This window comes from Notolabrus celidotus, chromosome 13, assembly GCF_009762535.1.
Source record: "Notolabrus celidotus isolate fNotCel1 chromosome 13, fNotCel1.pri, whole genome shotgun sequence".
Classification (NCBI taxonomy): domain Eukaryota; kingdom Metazoa; phylum Chordata; class Actinopteri; order Labriformes; family Labridae; genus Notolabrus; species Notolabrus celidotus.
The window spans coordinates 27398442-27420373 of record NC_048284.1 but is presented as its reverse complement, the minus strand read 5'-3'; the positions used below and the strand labels follow the sequence as shown (position 1 = coordinate 27420373).

At 41.5% G+C, this 21932-nt stretch overlaps 1 protein-coding gene across 4 annotated transcripts in view; it reads left to right on the top strand.

Annotated features, from left to right (window-relative positions):
• cdc42bpab (CDC42 binding protein kinase alpha (DMPK-like) b) overlaps positions 1-21932 on the top strand; it is a 90287-nt gene that overhangs the window by 43593 nt on the left and 24762 nt on the right. For all 4 annotated transcript variants that reach the window (XM_034698938.1, XM_034698941.1, XM_034698939.1 and 1 more), the window contains exons 3-15: positions 2391-2474; positions 3731-3826; positions 4805-4953; positions 16000-16093; positions 17067-17267; positions 17480-17618; positions 17934-18043; positions 18742-18821; positions 20174-20352; positions 20448-20570; positions 20759-20892; positions 21288-21409; positions 21512-21632. In XM_034698938.1, coding sequence (XP_034554829.1) covers positions 2391-2474; positions 3731-3826; positions 4805-4953; positions 16000-16093; positions 17067-17267; positions 17480-17618; positions 17934-18043; positions 18742-18821; positions 20174-20352; positions 20448-20570; positions 20759-20892; positions 21288-21409; positions 21512-21632 — 1632 coding nt within the window. The remainder of the gene's footprint in view (positions 1-2390; positions 2475-3730; positions 3827-4804; positions 4954-15999; positions 16094-17066; positions 17268-17479; positions 17619-17933; positions 18044-18741; positions 18822-20173; positions 20353-20447; positions 20571-20758; positions 20893-21287; positions 21410-21511; positions 21633-21932) is intronic.

Genomic DNA, 21932 nt, shown 5'->3' with positions numbered 1-21932 from the left:
AGTCACTTGAGTTTCATGCAAAAGCTGAATACTATTTTAAAACTTTTTTTTTTCTAGCCGTTCACAGACTTTAATACAGTTTGGATTAACCCCTTGGAGGGGTTAGGAGAAGAAGAACTGAAATTTTTTCAGACAGTAATCTTTGATGAGCCGCTATGGCCACGACCTTTGAGTTTTGTACAGAAGCCAAGGAAATGTTTCTAAGCTAGGTGTCTTCTAGCCCCACACCAAGTTCAAAGTGGATATTATTATCCATGTAGGATGAGTTTATCCTAAAAACAACCCTGGAAATGGTAAAAATTAGTCTCTTTTCTTTTGTTTACAAAAAACTAAAAATGGCAGACTTTGTTTGTTTTATGACACAAGACTGTTTCTTTTTTTCCAGGTCTATAAATAATATAAGCCTACCAAATCTCATATTTCGATACTTAAGCATCAGGGGCTGAGTTATCAAAATTTGTTGGGGGTGCCTCTATGACATTTAACCAAAAATTCCTATTCATCGGGAATAATCAGTCGAAATGGCAAAAACATTTGACATAGACTTATGGGGGAGTGCAATTAAGGTCTCTGGATGGACCTGATCAAGTTTTAGTTAAAATCGACCAGATAGGATTTGTATGTGCTTATATGGAAGCAGTAACTTCCTGTTACCAGTAGTTGGGCTGTGATGTTTTAAAAGGTTGTAAAAAAGTAATGTTTTGGAACTTGAGCGCCAGGTGTGAGCTTGGTATTTCTAACTGGAACTAGGGGGCACTATGACTGTGAACAAATATTGCCATTGGAATGTGTCCAGGCTTCTTCCCTTAGAGTACATGTTAAGTTTGGGTCAGATTGGAGCATGCACAGCTGAGGTGAACTCTACTTCCTGATAAGTGGCAAAACATGCAACTCTAAGAACTCGCCATGGCAATGCCCTTTGAGTGTTGCACAGAAGCCAAAGTACTTCTCATTGTTTAGGTCTCTTTTATCTGGATACTAAGTTTTGATTTGATTGGACAACCCCCAAAGAAGGAGTTAATCCTGGTATTTTGGGGGATTTCTGGACTTCCTGTATACATTTTACATTGAGAAACTTTTTTCCAAGTCCAGGATGCTTGATATGTGCACTGCATGTCATCTTTCTAAGTGAAACTATGTCTGGGGGCTGTACTTGTTAAAACTGCTGGGGTTGATCTATTGAGCCAAATTGTCATGCACATTTATTGTACCAACACAACACATTTTTTCTCAAGACCTGAGCATGTTCAAGCACTGAAAATGGAATTGATTTGTTGTAAAAAAGATAAGAGATCCAACGTAAGTCATTACAATACGGCTCTCGCACCATTCAGTGCTTAGGTATGACATTGTTTTGTAGCTCCCTTATCAGATGGTTGAGAAATTGCACTTCAGGGGATGTTCAAAATGGCTTCCAAACATTTGCCCAGTGTAGTGGACAGGGATGATAACCGCTAGCAGATCTGTGAATATATTGATACGTTGTTTAGATGGTTAGTGACAAACTGACCTGTTATGACACTTCTGGGATTCTAAAAGTAAAGGCCACATCAATAAACCTATAACCAACTTTCCCTTCCCCTTCTTTTTTCTTTTAAAAGTCCCTGGACACATTAGTCAGAGGAGTTTTTCTTTAAACCTGCAAGGAGGAACCAGCTATGTGTATGTGTATGTGTATGTGTGTGTGTGTGTGTGTGTGTGTGTGTGTGTGTGTGTGTGTGTGTGTGTGTGTGTGTGTGTGTGTGTGTGTGTGTGTGTGTGTGTGTGTGTGTGTGTGTGTGTGTGTGTGTGTTGGAGGGGGAGTGGACCCAGGTGGACAGCATCTGTCTTCCTTTTAGTTCAGCACTTTAGTATCTGTAGTCGCTTCCTGTCTGTGATCATCGCTTCCCTTCCACTGCTTCCCTTCCTTTATACTTTCTGTCCCTTTCTTTCGTTACTTCATCTCTTTTCTTTAGTTTAACCTGCTTCTCCTTTTCATTTTCATTGTGAATCACTCTCTTTAAATTTTGTTGACTTGTAGGCAAACTGCTGCTCACGGTTAGCACCTCAAACCCTGAGGCTGCTGTATTCCCTGCTGTAAGGATTTTAAAGACCTTAGATGATCTTATGTTGTGCTTCTGTTGTTTCGACTGATTTGTATCCATAGTTATTAAACATGAATACTTAAGGAGCCTTTGAAATGTCATGCCACATGAGTTATCATCACACAGCTCTTGCCTCTTCCTGCTGCTGCTGGATTAAGATAAAAACCCAGTCTTGGGCGTTGTCCTCCTCTCATCCTCTGTTTTTAACTTGATTTACTTTGTTCTAAAAGCATTCGTGTTACACAAATTATTAAAACAACTTCTAACCCTCCTCTTATTCTGTTTCTTCTTCTTCTGCTCACACAGGTTGCAGTCGTAAAAGTGAAAAACACTGACAAGGTATTCGCCATGAAGATTCTCAACAAGTGGGAGATGCTGAAGAGAGCAGAGGTGAGCATCATGTTACTGTCGACCAGCTCCATGAGCAGTATCACATACTGGGCGATCGCAGTAGTAGTGGGGTGAAGACATTTTGAAACATGTCCACTGTAAACAGAAATGACATCATCGATTGATAAATGCTTGCACAGAACATGTTTCTGCTTGAGCTGCACTAGCTGCATGTTTTTTTCTTCATCGACCTCTTCCTGACAGTCTGACATTCCTGTTAGTCTCCTGGGTCTTCAGTTTTCATGCCTCATCTACGTCACAGGCCAAAAGTGGTCGCTGCTGTGTGTGCAAATGCCTGGACATGGGAAACAATGTACTGTGGCAGATGTTCTCTTGACTGATCACACTAAGCTTGTCATTACGGCTGAAGGCTGAGACCATCAAGAAAAGTAGAAGTGTTTTAAAACACTGAAGATAAAAATAAAGATGAGGGGAATTTTGCTTTTGACTTGCATTAATAAAAATGATCAATTTTCTCATTAAAAAAAAAGACTTAAAACAAGGTGTGCAGTAGATACTAATCGCACAGTGGTACTACAAGCAACTCAATGCTTCAATATTCTTGAGCCAGGTTACTGAATGTACATGCATTTAACCTTTGTAACAGAAATTAAAGACTACATTTGAACATTTTTATTTATCCTTTATCTTAGCAGGGAGGACCCTCTGAGACCGATGTCTCTTTTTCAGGGTGCCCTGCAGCAATAAAAAAAATTAATACTTTTAACAAAACAAAACACATAATAAAATAGTAACAGATACACTAGCAACTTCATTTATTCATACTTGCAAACCTTTTTTAAATGTATTTTTATTAATAATAGAGATACCAAACATTAAATATAAATTAATTAATCAATTAATAATAATAAAAGATAAATAAATTAAAACAACTGCAACTACTTTCTTTACTCGGCTCAGACACTACCTCTTTAAAAACATCATATGATATCAGAGAGGGGAGTTTGGCTGTCATTTGAAAGTTATTCGACATCATGGGAGCAGAAATAACAAAAGCAGTCTTTCCCCATTCAGTTCTGAACCTTGATGTTTTTAAAGTGATCCAGTTCTTAGATCTGGTTGTACGATTTGAAGTGTTTTGAGACAAAAGACTAGACAAGTAAAGAAGGAGTTTACTGATGAGTGCCCTGTAAATAAACAAAATACTGTGCCCAAAGAGGACCAGCCCCACGGTGCGAGATAGGTCACAATGGTGAGTTCTAAAAACTGTATAACCATATTGCCTCTCTCAATAGACGGCGTGTTTTCGGGAGGAGCGGGACGTGTTGGTAAACGGGGACTGCCAGTGGATCACCACCTTGCACTACGCCTTCCAGGATGACAATAATCTGGTAACATGGCCTCTCTCTCTCTTCTCTCTGTCTGTGTGTATGTTTGTTAGCAAGTTATTTTTCTCCCGACCACTCTAAATGCATTCCCAGAAATCCCCCTTCAATTTTTTCAATCTGAACCGTTTACCAGGAACTTTTAACCTTTACTTATCTGATCCCCACTGGAGTCTTGCCCCACCTCAGCTCAATACCTTTCAGCACATTCAGTTCACTTTGGTACTTTCCAAAGAATCAACCACAGCCCCCTTCTGCGTAGCTCCACCTGCCATTCTCACCGTTTCTCTGGCCAGTTCATTTATAGCAAACAGCACTGGCTCCGCATGATGGCTGGTGACCTGCCAGACGCTGAACAGCACATTCACTTCTTACCACAAAGCACAACATGACTTAGAATTGTAGGAAACTGGGCAACAGCAGTTAACACCGCCAGAAGTCATTTATGTAAAAACCCCAAAGAATGACTGCAGGGCTCGCTGACTGGTTGTTGGCCAAGCTCTTCCTCCCTCTCATTGGCTGCTGGAGGCAATGGTTCTCTCTCCATCCTGACAATCTGTCCTCTCTGTGTGACCCTGAGTTCAAATGCCAGGACTGCTTGTCATTCCATTTCCCACATTCTCACAACAAATGCTTTACCCTGGACACTCCCCAAGCTTTAAAAATATACACTGCTGCCTGACCAGACGTCTATTTTAGGAAAACCCTCAAAAGTCAAAAAGCCGTTTAAGCACTCCCTCCTTTGGCGCCCCTCACGAGTATTGATGCTGTGAGAAAAAGGAGATGAGAGTGAGGGGGAAGGGAGGAGGGAGGAGAGAGTGGTGGGCTTTTGACTTTGATGTGTGACTTTGTTGTTTTCTACATAAATCATGATGCTGTTGTATTTCAGGTCTGTGTTTCTCTTAATGAAGACTTTTTTTTTTTACCTGTCATTGACATAACCCCCCTCCCTCTTTCTCTCTGTCTGCCTCTGTGCCTCTCTAGTACCTGGTCATGGACTACTATGTGGGTGGGGATCTGCTGACTCTACTAAGTAAGTTTGAGGACCGTCTGCCAGAGGAGATGGCCAAGTTCTACCTGGCTGAGATGGTGCTGGCCATCGACTCAGTTCACCAACTACACTACGTCCACAGGTGAGGAGCAGGCAGAGTGTGTGAGTGTGTGTGTGTGTCTGTAATTATTTCAGAGAGGAACACCCTGGGCAAGAAATCTTGATGATGGATGTGCAGCGTGCGAACATTTCTCCTGCTTTGTGGGCAATTTACCAGCTGTGGGGAGCCAATGAAAACAAATAAACATAGTGGAGACTGTGGTGTGTGTGTGTGAGTGTGTGTGAGTGTGTGTGTGTGTGTGTGTGTGTGTGTGTGTGTGTGTGTGTGTGTGTGTGTGTGTGTGTGTGTGTGTGTGTGTGTGTGTGTGTGTGTGTGTGTGTGTGTGTGAGCCGTGTTGACTAATTATAGAGAATATTAGCATGTGTTCCTGTGTGTGTTATTATTTCACTCTTGAACATTTGGGCTTTCATTGTTTGTGGATGTGTGTGAGAGGAAGGATTCTCATGCAATAAAAATGATTGCACTGATTCAAGATGTGCTGGGATCCTCAACTTCATTTAAAGTAGCAGCTTAACATGTCTGCACAAGCAATAGCAATACCAAAAGATAAGTGCACAGAATTCAGTATTTTTAACACATTGTTTCCTGCCCAAACTTTACTTTAGTGTTTCTCTGTTAATGTGTTCATGTTTGTACCTTTGCAGTTCTCCTAATTTTATTTTATTTTTTAAAATATATTTTAGGGATTTTCCACCTTTTAATCAGAGAGGAGAGGACAGTGGATAGAACAGGAAAAAAGGAAAGAGTGGGGGAATGGCATGTGGGAAAGGGGCTGCAGGCTAATTGGAAGTATTCTGTGCTACTTTATTATTATTTTATTTTATTCTATTTTATTGGATTGTCATTTTATAATATTTCATTTGTATTTATATGTTATTTTATTCCTTCTTCTATTTATATTTTGACTTTCTTACACACTGTTTATGAGAGCTCTATAATGACCGAATTTCCCTCCCTGGGATAAATAAAGTATTTCTGATCTAATACAATCTAACCATTAAGCTAGATCTGTGCCTGCAGTTCTCCTAATTTTAAAGGGGACTCTGACCCCCATTTCAGAAACACATTAACAGTCCAGTTACACAGTTCTATTAGAACAATTATGAATGTATCAGGCTTATCTAATTAACCACTAATTACAATATCACCCTGTAAAATAACAGGGTTAGAAGTATAAATTCAATCAAACTGTATCTGGGAGTACTTCAAAACATACTGAGTCACCTTCCACCACTCCTCTCTTTTTTAGCTGAAGCTGTCGTGTTTGTTGTTTTTGCTGACACTGTATATCTTGTCATTTTTCAAGCTGCAATTTCATTAGTTAACTTCATGAACATCACAATTAACATCCTTTAATCAGACTCTTCACACTCAACAGTTCTAGAAACATTGTCTTGTGTGATGTGGATTCTAAATGAACCTTTTAGCCAATTGGGGATGCCCTTGTGAACAGGAAGTTAGGCCCTGCTGGACAGGAAGTGGTTACATTGGCATGTTAACACAATTACAGCGCCGCTTCTGCCGGGGGCTCGTCACGGCAGTCTTGTTCAAGGAGCAGAGGAAGGATGAGAGCTGGATAGGAAACAAGGGAGGGTCAGGGAGTGGGTAGGATAATCCAGGGCTGCTTGGTGGGATAATGTTTTGGGTGTGTCTGTTGTTCATTGGAAGTCCACTGGGAAGAGCAACGACAGTTAGAGAGAGAGATGTAGATATAAATGTATAAGTAAAGAAAGGGAGTGAATAAGAAGAGAGTGGGGAGCCACTAATTGCATGGTGTTATCTGGGGGCCGTAGGTCGGGGTTGGCAGCGGAGACGGAGAAGAGGAAGAGGAAAAAGGGACAAGAAGGAGGGGACTTAACTGTTGCTCTTTAAAGTCCCCTGAAGCTTTGGGATAGTAATGATGGGGTACGGGAGGTGTGTGGGCAGGGATGTGGTGTTGCACACACCCCCCATCGACCAACCCCTAACTCCTCCTATGCTTCGTCTTTCTCACTAACACACACATATGAGATCTGTAGGTCCAGTCTGTAGAGGGTGGAGACGGGCCCTCCTGAGCAGGCAGGTCCTGTCTAATGATTGTGTGTGAGTCACGTGTTTAAGGGTCTCTGTTTGTCTTGATAAAACTGTGTTTTTAGAAGTTTGGCTTTTCTTAGTTGTCTATTCTCATACCTAATTTAGTAAACACTAAATGAACCTGTAATTTAAAGGCATCGAGTACACAATACACATGAGAAACACTCTTTTCATTTCCAAGGTCACTCTGAAATATGCTTTGTCATGTTGTGTTGTGTGCTGCAGTGCAATGGTTTCTCCTCTTTTTCAAGTTTTTAATGATCTAGGATATTAGTCTCCTACCTTTCTCATCCTAATAAATACCATATTGACCCACAATGATAAGATGACCCTCAAGGAACTATTTTTTAAAGAAAGAAACCTTAAAACACAACAGACAGATAACATGTTTAACTTTTTTTTTTACATGTATTTACACATTTAACTCATACAAATACAGAAACCCCTCACAGGAAAATGAATGAATGAATGAATGAATAAGAGATCTATAAAACTACAACCACATAGTCATTCTTGTTTCCTGTGTATGGTTTTAAAAGAAATCAGTCATTTAACCTTAATTTCACCCAAGTGGCAACCTCCGGTCTCAAAATACGAAGCCCATGCGGAAGTGTTATAAACTGCAGTTCGTCGAGTATCCGCTTAAGGCTGGCTGCAGAAACAGAGGAAACCACATACACACCCATTCAAAAAAGATGATCTTTGTAGCAGAAATAAACCTGTTAACATTTATAATGCGACAGTTCAGAAGATATTAAGATTACGAGTTTTGCCCATTTAAGGGCATGACTGAGGACTGAGAGGCGGGAACACTGTAGCTGTTATCTAGGAGGTTCAAAGCCCGCATCTTCACTTCACACTAACTTAGGTTGAGCTCAGCATTTCTAATATGGCTCCCACCAATGATTGGCTTCAAAACAGCATTCAGGAACAGATAGGTGACGTCACGGATACTACGTCCATTATTTATACAGTCTATGATTTAAAAAAAAGAAGAAGCACATTGAGATTAAATATCTCTTTTTCAAGAGTGTTCTCGCCAAGATATCCAGCAGCAGGATAAAATAAAAGCTGTTTCTGAAGAGCAGCTACAACATTTGCCAATATTCACTAATTAGACTACCCAGAGTCTTCCAACTATTAGGAAACATGAACCCCATATCTGTCTCAGTGCCTGGGAGCAGACACTCAGTCTCATGATGCAAAAGTAGGAGCGGGCTTCCTCCTTGAGGGTTGAAAAAAAGGAGGCAGAAGATGTTTACATACCCCCGTCAGAAGCAGATTTAAAGGAGTATTTACTTTTTTTGTCATCCATTCCAGCTCCCCACCAGGACCAGAGTGCTCTCACATATTCCAGTATCATCTCAGACATAGTTCACAGACACTGAATGTTTACACCAGGCCTCATCGTGTTTCATGTAGATCGTTAATGTATGTAGCACGCAAGGTTTGTATGGTCAATGTACTGCGTATCACAACATTGACTAAATAGAGTCAATGATTGAATGTGTGAAATAGAAGATTAGGTTTGTTTGACCAAATATAGAGACTGCTCATGAGTTTGTTTTGTCTCATGACATCAGAACATCCTCTTACAAGATTATTTATTTTTAGACCGATAGCATTGTTAGCTCACTGTCTAAATCAAGGCATTTAGACTTACCAAATGTTAGCATTTTGCTGTGTTGTGAGGTCATTGACCTTGCCTTAATGTTGGCCCCTTTAATATGAATATCAGCGATCCTGTTGACACTGATGAAGTTGAAAAGAGCTCAGATGAAAGAAATGAAGAGCTAAAAACCTTGAGGTCATCCTTCTGTCCCCTTCAGCTGAGTCCCATGAGAGGCAGCGTGTGCTGGAGTCAGACTCAGGGAGCCTGTGTGTGTGTGTGTGTGTGTGTGTGTGTGTGTGTGTGTGTGTGTGTGTGTGTGTGTGTGGTGTGTGTGTGTGTGTGTGTGTGTGTGTGTGTGTGTGTGTGTGTGTGTGTGTGTGTGTGTGTGTGGTGTGTGTGTGTGTGTGTGTTCATTTATTCAGTGGTCAGTGATCTGCACGGTCTCCCAGAGGGGCCTGAGTAACGTTTCAATGGGCCAGCTCAGCATGGCTTTGTGCTGCCTAGCACCACATCTGTCTGCCATGGGAGGACGTGTGTGCGTTTGTGCGTGTGTCAGAAGTTGGGGGGATGCTGGTGGAGTGAGAGTGGAGGTGGGGGTTGGTTTGAAGGGGCAGCAGTTTGTGTGTGAGTTTGTTTATGAATAGGCACACACAGAGAGGGGAGGTGAAGTGTTGGGAGCACTGAGAGGGAAAGATCAGAGAAGCACTGAGGATCATGAAATAAGATGTAACGTGGCTGTTTGACAGTTAACATCTGTGTGGATTGGGGTCTCATTACTGTAGTGCTCTGTGTGAGTGTGGGTCTTTGTGTGTGTTTCCGATAGATTGCAGCCTTTGTGTGTTTTATTATTGATCAGGACCATGTGTCTCTTCACAGCCCAGTGATCTGAGAGCAAACAGGAATGTTTTTCTGTCCCACAAACACAGAAACACACATATGCAGCTGCCACTTATAAAAAAAAAAAGCGTTGTTCATATTGTTACCGTTTGTGAATGAAACTTGTTGGATGTTTGAGGTATTCTCTGACTTGATCAAAATAAAAAGTGAACCTGTGATCAGGGGAAGGTGTGTGTGTGTTTGCATGAAGTGATGCCAGAAGTCACTCAGGCAGCCGCTCTTTGAATCATTAGTTAACAAACGCTTGGCTAGAGCTGTGCCTTGTCTTTACAGTTTCATGAGTTGCTGCAGGCCACATTGTGTGTCTCTCTCCCTGTGTGTGTGTGTGTGTGCATTGTGAGGTGGTGTCCAGATGGCCCTCACAGATGGATGCTGTGGTCTTAGAAGAGATTACCTCCCTCTATTCTGGTCTGTGCGTTGTTCCTTAAGACCACAGGAGCCCTGTGACACAGTAGCCCAATTAAGTATGCGAACAAGCGTAGCATAGCACAAGCTTAGCACCACCCACTCTCCAGGTTTGTCTGTACTTGAAGGGTTAATGTGAGTCAGCTCTTGTTCTTTAAGGTTTCATGGGTGTAAACTTGGGAGGCAGGGGGGGCGGGGACTAATTCAGCTATGTATGACAATCAGTTAGATTCTAAGATCCAAGACTCTAGATGTGTCTGGTCACTCCCGTACGCATGCACAGCCGTGTGACAGTCTTTTGCCAGAAGGCTCCATCTAAGTAGGGTAAATATTAAATATAAAAGACTGATTGAATATGACAAATACCAAATTAAGATGCCGTAATCAAGGTAATAAGAATATTTGAGACAACACGTACGTTCAAGAACAAATATATACATGTAAGTAAAATTCAAAGCTTGATCCAAGACATTTTATCTCTCCTCCAATCGTATTTATACACATAAATAAGATGTATACTTTCAAGTATCTATTCAAGACTCAAGCAGAGCTCCCTGCAGGTCGCCCTCCTCATGCGACACCAATGAGGGGTTAACAAAGGGGCAGATTCCACTAATGAAGGAGATAGAGGAAGAGTGGGGAGTGGGCAGACTAGGGGCTTTGGTGCACGGTTTATCAGTAGCCGCACCATTACCCTCCTCACTTCCCCCCACGGTGCTGTTTGTCTGCCACACACGCATTACATACACATGGACAAGCAAGGGTCAACCCATGCTGTCTGCTCTTTGGCAGAGCAGAAGTCTCGGGAGCAGATTAAGGCCTTGCAGCAATTGAAGCACCTGTGTGTACACATGCACACACACACACACACACACACACACACACACACACACACACACACACACACACACACACACACACACACACACACACACACACACACAAATACACAGACTGGTCCACATACTCTCACTCAAGTCCCAAGTGTTACAGGTGTAATTCATGGGGTTTACGATTCCTGTCACATTTTTACAGGTGAGCATGGAGGTCATTTGGACAGCCTAACTCACTCACTTAGATACAAATTTAGTGGAGTACAAATTTATCTGAGAATAAAGGGAGGACTTCACAGATGGACTGAAAAGTGTGACATGGTCATGTTTGATTTCTTCTGCATGTTAAGCACATACTAAGTTATCTTGTCTGGGTTATACACAAGTGGCAACCTCTGGTCTAAAATTATGAGTCCAATGTGGAAGTGCTAAAAACTGCAGTTCATCGAGGATCCGCTTGAGGCTGTCTCTGGAAGTACATACACACCAATTCAAAAAAGATGATCTTTACAGCAGATATAAACATGTTTACAGTTTGGTACAAAAGACGTGTAGTCTGGATAGCTCATTTCTCGATCGGCACACACTGTACGGGGGGCAATTTTGAAGATATTGAGATTACAAGTTTTCCAATGAGAGGCACAGCTGACTTGACTGACAGGAGGGAACACTGTAGCTGTTGGCTAGGAGACTCAACGGCCGCCTCTTTACGTCGCAATCGCTCGACAGCAGCAATATGGCTCCCTCTGACGATTGGCCTCAAAACAGTGCTTCATGAACAGATGGGTGACGTCATGGATACTACATCCATATTTTATAGTCTATGGTTATACATGATATATTCAAGTGTAGCCATCTTTGTTGATTTAAGTCTACATTGCACACCTCTGTCACTCTTCAGAGGTTTATCAAAGCACTTGAACGTTTGTTTCTGAGATCAAAGTTCAAGGATCTTTCAGTTTTTTAAGTTCTTTGTCCATATTTTCTTTTTAAATTAAAAGTTAATGTAATTGCTCTCCCTTCTTCACAAGACATTTGAAGACCCTTCAATGTTAACATCAATGCATACTTATTTGCAGTCTTCTTCTCTTGCTTTGCTGTTGATCAGGAATTCTGCTCACTACTGCCTCCTGTGCATCAGTTTAGTTTATCAGTTTGTGGACATTTTTCTTCTTCCACATGCACAAGATTATCAGCGCTTAAGAAATCATGTTTTTCATAGCACTACTGGTGGTCTAAATCTCCACAGGGCACCTTTATGCTGACTTGTAAAGTCCAATGAAGCAGAAACAGCAGCTCTCCAAGAGGTGAAACATGTTCCAAGAGCTCTGTTTATAACATTATATCATTGCAAGCCAATAGTAAAACATGTTTTTCCAGCAGTCCTTCTCGAGTTCACGTCCTCTTACTTAAGTCTTCCATAGTGTGTAAGTGTTGAGTCGTTAAAATCAAAGTGGAAGTTCAGATGAAACAGAGCAGCACAGGGTTCAAAGTGTCTTATAACAGCCGGACATGATTTATTCCAGAAACCTTCACTGTCTGTCTGTAAGTATTAATCCATCTTTGATGGAGAACATTTACTCTACATTGTGTTTAAAGTTTGCGTCTGCCAAGTTCATTCACTCAACATTGGTTGGGTGAATATATACACCCGGGTACAATGCGGTTTCCATCCAAACTGCTATATATAGTCTCTATACACAGTATCCGCTTTGAAAGTGATGTTCAATCTGGAACTCATCTGTGTCAAGATCCTTAAAAGACTTCAAGTAATCCATGATGCACGCAGTGACTCTTAAGTGTCAATTTATATACACGTTTATGTTTTGGAGCCTGATTTTTATACGTCTACACAAGTCACATATGTGCACATTTAACTTTCATCCTCAGTTTTATAGGTGGGTGATTTAGTGGTGTATCTAAAGCAGAGAGATAGCTAGCCCACCCCGTACCCCGGCCCCAAGAGATGGGACTATTAACACTACTGCAAAATGACATGGGCTCCACATCTGGCTTTGAAGGGCTCTATAGCTAAAGACACACACATCAAAGGACTCTTCAGAGCCAATTTATATCTGCTCACTTGCAAAGGAAAAAGACCTCTCAAGCTGGGGCAGTGGTCTCATGTATTTTGTAAGCAGTGAAGAAGAGTTTCATAATCGGTGTTCTTCCCTTTGACTGTATAGAGAACAGACAATGCGCCTTGAATTTTGCCCAAGAGACCGTCTCCATGGGCGCTGGTGCAGCCAAGGCACGCACAGAAGAGACCTGGCTGGTAGGGTTGCAGGACTGATAGCACACTCTTTCCGCTAACTAAAACACGCATCAAGCTTACTGATAAAACTTTGAAAACCTTAGGTGGGTTCAGTCCACTACAGAACAGATGCTTGTGTTGGTTTGATTGAGCTGTCAATCAGTCATCTTTTTTAAATCAAATAATTAATTACAACTAAACCTGTCAGAAACATAAAGAAATGGACATAAATTGGCATGATCAGAACTGACTTTAATGACAGAAACCATGCTTGAGAGAAATGAATTTGGCATGTATTTAATTGTGTAGTTTGACCAACCTTCTGTTAACATGACAGAGGTGGGGTTTATGACCTAACCTGCAGCCAGTCAGCAGGGGGAGCTCTAAATTTTTTGGCTTCACAGTCAGTGAACACTTATTGCCATCATTTGAATATGCAGTCTATGGTTCTTCCTGAAGTCTTGTCATCTTGCAAACATTGATTGTCTTGTTGGGCGGAGTGAAGCATAAACTGTTTGTCAGAAAGCACTTTTTACCTCATTGTAAATTTAATTAGAGTTATCTTGTTGTTGATGTGTGTTGAATACCAACTCTAAAATTGCAGCCCTGTTATGATTGAATATTGCCCATAAAGTTGGAGGTATTGTCTTGAACAAGTGTAGGAAGCTGTGGAGCTTGAGTTTCCTTCATGTGTTATATTTGGAGGCTGTCTTGAATCGATTCTTGTTTTATTCTTCCCACCCTTCCTGTTCTAAAGGTAATAAAACCCGGTGCTGTACGCTACTTGTGCACTTTGCATCATCTATAAATAAGGAGCCTGGAGTTTAGGAGCTATTGTTAGAAATGGGGTTTATTATTTTTAGCAGAGATGTGCTAACACTCCTGTCCGGATGTAGCACCAGCTCTTTGTAACCTGTGACATCAAGTGTGTGAGTGTGTTTGAGGTGACTTGAGTCAAGTGTTATCCTCTCAACTGGTGTTGTTCATGTGTTCCTACATGACGTGTGTGTGTTTGCTTTTGGCACTACTCTAACCAGTTTTATGCAGCCTTAATGCAGTGTGCATTGAGCCGTGTAGTGGTTCAGTGAGAGGGCCTCAGACGGGGGCCCGACAGGGTCTGCTCTCAGGGGAAATCAGGGGAATGGTCAGACAAGGACACAGTCTATATTTAGCCGCTCTAGTGGGATAACATGACATCTCTTTTTCATACCAGTCAGCAATTATTGAATCAGTTAGTAAATGATTTTTAGAATGTTGAACACAAACACACTTATGGTTCAGAACATTGAGTCTGAAACAGAAGGTCAGACATGACACAGAAACAAAGGACTTAGAACATAAAAGCTGAAAATCACCCACTACAGACTGGACAAGAACAGGTCTTTAGATCCAGGCTAGGGATTCCCCCTGGCACAGTAAGACTGCAAAGTAAGACCATAGCACCAGAAGGTCAACACAGACCACCTGTCAGTGACCACCTGTTGTACAGACCAGAGGATCTCCTGCACCTCATCCCCTCAGATTAGGTGTTAAAGGTTTTCTTCTTTTCTTCTTTGAGATAGTTAACTAAAAAAAAACATCTGAAGGTGTCAGAGTGGCTGACTCAGGCTCTTTTTTTTAGATACTGATACCCATCGTAGAGAGATAACTTGCTTATTACTGGTAAGGCTGCTGGCTTGATACCAAATCTACACAGACTGACACTAAAGAAACCACTTTGCATCGGCACCTGCCCAGCTATACTACTCTGCCACATATGTTGCAGACAGTGCTGAGAGTATTGCAATCAACAGCACCAGAGTTGCTCTGAACCAGTTACATGATGACAACTATTTCTAAATCTGTAGCTTTTACATATTACAAACGTAAATATCCCTGCCTTTGCTGTGAGTTGAATACTCATCAATGCGGTTTGATTTGATTGATTTCATACGTCATGAAACACATGCCAATCCAAGAGATTAACTGCAGAGGAACACCCCAGGATGAAAAGGACACCCGAGATAAGCTACCAAAAGCTGTCACACTGTAAACACATTATTAGCTGCTAGGAGTGAAAATAGCTGCCTAGTGAACATTGAGACGAGACGGTCCAGCTGGTGTGGTTGCTCGACAGCAAACCTCTGCAGCCATGCATCCTACTTCCTGGAATCCAGCCACTGTCTGTATGGTTATTATAAACACATCGTCAGCAGTTGTAATGCTGAACAGACGCACTTTGAGTTGAGGAGGAATTCTATGGTGGCTGCTGTGTACACATCTGTGAAAGAATGTGTTGTTAAACACCCCTCCCCTTCCCTGTCTGTCCACAAACACAAATATTGTTGGTGAAGTGAACTGGGGAGTGTGTGTCTGCGGAGGACACCTGGTCTCTTTTTGTAAGTGGGAGTGTGTTTGTGTATTGCATATTTCCTCAGACAGAGTGCATGTTTGTGTGTTTTAAAAGCTGTATCCTGATCTGGACACACACCCACACACACACACACACCCTCACACACACATATTCACTGTACAGCTAAATCCCACAACACAAGTCCAATTATTTCTCTGTTTATTCTCTCTTTTGGTCAATTTGGAGTTGTCACGCTTCTAATAAATGTGCAGGAGGAAATTACGCTTAATCAAATCACAAATGTATCTCAATTATTACTTACTAGCTTCACAAGCAAGTTTAGACAAGGCAAATAAAATGTCCCCAGGTTATGTAATTTAATCTGATGAAAATAGATGAGGAGTTGCACCACAATATGGGATCAAGTGGTGTGTGTGTGTGTGTGTGTGTGTGTGTGTGTGTGTGTGTGTGTGTGTGTGTGTGTGTGTGTGTGTGTGTGTGTGTGTGTGTTTTGAATGTTCTGTAGCCATTGTTTGGATTGGAACATTGTCTTGTTTTTTCAGTGTTCTCTGAAGAACTGTTCCCTAAATTTGTTCTCTATTTTTCTTCCACCCCCCCACCCCCTCCCCTCCTTTCCTTATTTCTCCCTGTCTTCTTTTAGGGACATAAAACCCGACAACATTCTGTTGGATGTGAACGGCCACATCCGCCTGGCTGACTTTGGCTCCTGTCTCAAACTCATGGAGGATGGGACGGTGAGTTTTTACCACAGTGCTGCTGACGCTTCCTCCAATCCAAAGCAAACATACCAGAGCTTTACTGACCTCCTTGTCAACCCCCGGGGGTCTCCCAGGAGGAGTGTGGTTCAGTGGCTTGGCTGTTCTTGCACTCTATGATTCAGACAATTCCTCTTTGCAAAAAAAAAAAAAAACGTTTCCCTCAGGTGTTACATAAAAGAAAAATGTCAGAATGAAAGTGATTATCAAAGAAGTGCCCACGTTTGCTCCTCCAATGTTAACATAGTGATTTGGTTATATGAACCTTTGAAGAAACAAACTTAGAGCTTATTCAACGCTTCTCGGAACGTCGTCTTTGAATAATATGACCGGATTGAGTCTTTGAATAATAAGGAGTGTGTTCTTTGATCTTTCACCTGGAGTTGCCATCCATGTATAGATCTTAGGTCTAGAAGTAGGACTCACTTCAAGCCAGTAGTCATTTGGTCCTTGCATGTTTATGATATTGATTTAATTACATAATCATATAATTTTTTTGGTCACAGGAAAATGTTTTCTGTTCTGGGGGATCTGATCCATATCACAATATTGGCTTCCTCCTTTTTCCACTGTGGAATTTGAGAGACTTAATCATGACAGTCGTTTCAGAAACACAAATGTTATCATATTTAGATCCTCATTATGTGCATTGATTTAAAGTTGGTATCAAATGTCAGTGTGTCGGTGAAGTCAGTATCAAATGTGCTTTCTTGAAACTGCAACGTAAGAGTGAAGACAGAGCTCTAAGAACCTACGTCATCCAGTAGTGGAGGTCTGAAGGTTCAGCCTGCTTTTTGTTTTCTTCGTCTTTTAATATTTTGGATATTTGTAGTATATAATTGTAGATTGCGGGCTTAACCTCAAGTTCTGACCCCCTTTCTATGTGATATTTTCTTGTATGTGTGATGTTTTGTCCAGATCAGTTCTTGATTTCTCCTGTCCCCACTGCTAGGTCCAGTCCTCCGTCGCGGTAGGGACTCCGGACTACATCTCCCCAGAAATCCTCCAGGCTATGGAGGACGGCAAAGGCAAGTACGGACCTGAGTGTGACTGGTGGTCCCTGGGAGTCTGCATGTATGAAATGCTGTACGGCGAGACTCCTTTCTATGCAGAGTCCCTGGTGGAGACCTACGGGAAGATCATGAACCACAAGGTGAGCTTCTAAATCCTCAGCTTGATTTATCTGCAGGATGCACAAGAAGTCTACATATTATAGATGAAAGACTTGTATACATCATCTCCTTGTGATCTGACAACAAACCTGAAATACTGGATCTGCTCTTAATATGACGCATTCACTTTGATAATGTTAAAATGTTGAACACTTTCTGCCTCTGATTCGTACTCTGTTGTTTTTCTGCCCAGGAGCGATTTCAGTTCCCGCAGCAGATAACAGACGTGTCGGAGGATGCAAAGGATTTGATCCGTCGGCTCATTTGTAGTCGTGAACACAGATTGGGACAGAACGGCATCGAGGACTTCAAGCACCACCCTTTTTTCACTGGTACAGACACACATGTGACACTTTCTTCTATGAACTTCATGACTTTCTGTTTCCACATCAGTTACAGTAGATATGTCCACAGATGCTTTTCTAGAGAGACATTGTCTGTAGCTTTGTTTCTTAGAAGATATTGTTTTCTTTATTTTGTATCTGTTATTTATGCTAAAAGATCAATTTAAACAACATTAAACGATAAATTAAAGGCTCCATATTTTATAGGTTATGGAAGAAGGAAGGAATTAAAACCATAATGAAGATGAACCTCATTGAACACGTGTTCATCTCTGGGGTTAATCGTCACCCTCTTGTTTTCAGGCATTTCTTGGGAAAACATTCTCAACTGTGAAGCCCCCTACATCCCAGAGGTCAGCAGTCCTACAGACACCTCCAACTTTGACGTGGACGATGACTGCCTAAAGAACTCGGTAAGCTGCTTGTTCAGGGATCAACACTCCAGGACTGACCTCTCATTCTGTTGTATGTCTGTAAGACTACACTCGCACAGCAATCCCTAAAGATCAGCTCAAATGTATTGCTCAGATTGGCTTTTTACATTACTTTTTAAATCTGGCATATGTCATATTCCTGTGTGAACTTGTCACAGACCTGAACTCACCTGCATGTGCAGAAAAACAACAATAAAGATGTCCCATGCTGCATGGTGTTCAGAGAAGTAAACATGCTGAAGTAATCATGGTTTTATGGTTTCATGTTGAAATCAATGTGGAATCAGTGGAATCTTGCAAATCTATGAGCAGATGATAGTGAGGAGGAGAGACTATCTGCGTCTCAGCTGTCCTCCATGTTTGTCTTCATTGAGTGTTAGAGACCTCCTCGTCCATCCTGCAGTGCAGAACTTTAATAAGTCACATGCATTTCCTCCTGGCTGTTCAGACTGAGGTCACATTGCAGACTCAACCTGTATCTATGACTGCTTATAAAGGTAGTCCACATCTGATTTGGGAAGACCAGATTCTATGTGACTGATGCTGTTAAAACTCTCACTAAAATATCTGAGCTGGGTCACTTTTTTAGCATCTGTGTGTATTTCTATTTGTGTAAATTGTGAGTATTTGATGTGAAATTCTCACTCTTCTGTCTTTTTACTGTCACCATTTTTCAGGAGACCATGCCCCCTCCCACTCACACTGCGTTCTCCGGCCACCACCTGCCCTTTGTGGGTTTCACATACACAAGTAAATGGTAAGTGCTTCCTTGGACACAGATAGCTTCTTTACGTGACCAGTAAGTTTTAGAATTAATCTTAAGATTGTATTGGTTACTTTTAAAGTACTCAACAGTCTCTGACCTTTTAATACCCTACCTTCAAGTGCGCGCTCTGCGATCCTCGGGTAAAGATCTGCTATCTGTCCCAAAAACTGGGCTGAAACAAGGCGGGCAAGGTGTTTTCAGTCTGGGCCCGACAGCTGTGGAATGATCTGCCTGAGTAAATTAATTTGGCTGATTCTGAGCTCTCTTTAAAGCCATTTCTTAAAACATACTTTCATTGGAGAGCATTTCCTGATTTTATTTAATCAGAAGTGTCTTTCACAAGGTCCCTTTTTTTAATCTTTGTTTTCTTTTAATAGTAGTTGGACCTTTAAAATGTTAATGATTTTGCACTAGTCCTTTAATGCATTGTAAAGCACTTTGTAATGCAGATTTTGAAAAGTGCTCTATAAATAAAGATTATTATTATATGTGGATGAATTACAGTAAGACATTATTTTCAACCACTGCCACTATTAAATGTTGAAGGTCGGTCAGTTTATTTTTTAGAAAGTCTCCCCTCAGATGTATTCAAGTTGATAAATTATCTCAAAGTACTGGACAAAGTGAGGATAACAGTTTCCCAGCTCGTAATGAAATGAAGGCAGCTTTTCTCTCACTCTACTTTTTAATGAAGAGATTTAAATAAAGTCTGAAACCTTGTCATCATCCGGTTGTAAGTGTCATTAGTCATCACAAGTAGACAGATTTCCCTGCATTGCATAGTTATCCCACCATCTTAAAGAAATCAGGTCGTTAAATGAGCTCCCTGCCTAATAAGGTGATGTTCATGACTCGCTGTAGATCTTCACACTGAAGGCCGCCTGTGAGAAAGAAACAAACCCAACACTTGCTTTCTTATCTCTTCAGGGCTCACTGATAATGGCCTTTCCACTCTTTCCTTCTTTCCACCACTTTGTCTCCCTCGTTTCTCTCTGTCTCTTTCTCTCACACACTATCTTACTTCATGTCACTCCTTCTCCATTCTGCCTCTCCAGCCTTCTCCCATGACTCAACATCCTCTTGTCTTTTAACTCATCTCAGGCTCAATCATGCTTTATTCTTTTCCCCTCCTCAGTTCTTTCGCTGCCATTTTCTTTTAGAATTTAAACTCCATGAAATAAAAACATGATACTGCGTTGTCTTTTACTCATGACTCTATTCATCCCTTATCTTTCTTCTTCTATCTTCTCTCTTTTTGACTCTGCTGTGACTGATATTGTTGTAAAGCACCCTTTACTGTCCCTTTTATTACCTAAAATGTTTCATTTTATCCTCCCCTACAGCACTATATCAGACAGAGGTTGCCTGCGACAGTTGGCAGTGAGGCCAGGTATGTCGGGTCAGGATCAGCTGGACCTGGATGTGCAGCGCAGCTTGGAGGACAGCCTTGCCACCGAGGCGTACGAGAGGAGGATCCGCCGCCTGGAACAAGAGAAACTGGAGCTGAGCCGCAAACTTCAAGGTTTGTCTGATAACAGTTTGCCTCCTCACACGTATGATCTGTTTGGTTATAAAGACAAAGTACTAACCTGATGTCTTGTATCTGATCTGCTGCAGAGGCCACTCAAACAGTGCAGTCCTTGCAGCACCCATCAGGCGAGGGCCCTGTCAGCGCTAACAAAGAGGTGGAGATCAGGAGTCTGAAGAGTGAAATCGACATCCTCAAGAAGCAGATCGCTGGTCAGGATTTTTTTTTTCCAATTTTATGTAGTTCAGCTTGTAAACGTCAGGAAAAGGTGCACAGCTTTTCATATATAAACAAAACAGCTGCTATTTTCTTATCAGACATATTTTAATTTCAAGCTTTTAACCCTGCGATGTTTCACCACAGTGAACCTTCAAACTTCTTTATTGTGTGTGTGTCTCAGACTCAGGCCAGATAGAGAAACAGCTGGAGGACGTGTCATTGGCACGCAGGGACCTGGAGGACTCTTCTAAACACATCAAGACTCTGGAGAAACAGATGAAGAGCATCACACAGGAGAGGGACGACCTACACAAGGTAAAGACGGACTGTATGAGGACTCTGTATGTAAGCGTGGAAATATTTGTTATTTATCTATTTAGAATACTTTTTATAACATAAATCATGTTACATTCATTGATGAGGAATAACAATGCTCCCCAAACGTCTGTTGTTTGTTTTTACTTTCTCAAAGATGTAGAAAAAAGAAGGTTTGGGTTTAAATGAGTGAATTACATCAGAATCAAACCAGTACAGTGATGGAGCAGAGACATTTCTTCTCCGGAGCACTTAGACCTGTATTGACTCAGTGATATCAATATCCAAACCTGCAGCTTTGATCTTATTGCCTAATAAAAGTCATGTAATGCCAAGCCCGCATTATGATGGCGCCCTTTCCTTAATGATAATCTATATTTCTCTTTTGTGGTCAGGATGTTGTGGAGGCCAGTGAGAAGCTGAAGTCTCAATCCAAAGAGCTGAAGGAAGCTCACAGCCAGAGGAAACTGGCCATGCAAGAGTTCTCTGAGCTCAACGAGAGACTCACAGAACTCAGGTATGATCGCTGCTCTTGATTGTTTCTAATTAATCTTATTCATAGTTGTTTATGTATCACTCACTTACATTGAAAACCTATTGTGCCTATCTTCTCACTCAGGTCAGCGAAGCAGCGCCTTGCTCGCCAGTTGCGCGACAAGGAGGAGGAGATGGAGAGCTTAGGTCAGAAGGTTGAGGCTCTCCGCCTTGAGGTGCGAAAGGCAGAGAGGTCTAAGAAGGAGGTAGAGTAGTCTCCCTGTGGTTGCTAGTTCACCCTGGTCTGTCTCCTTTCAGTGGTTGGTGCACAGTTCACACCTCCCCTAATGTCTGTATCACTCTAGTATTACCTTTCTAGAATCCTTGTAGATGTCCTTGAGTATTTATACTGTAGAGTGTTGCTGTTTTGGAGGATGAAACTGTTTAAAGTATATTTTTATTTTCCTTTTTGCCTCTGCTTGTTTTTGAGTGTTTTGGGGGGTCAGTAGTCTTACATGTATGGTCTATAAGCATTCATCTAAGAGCTGTATTTTCTGCACGCATCC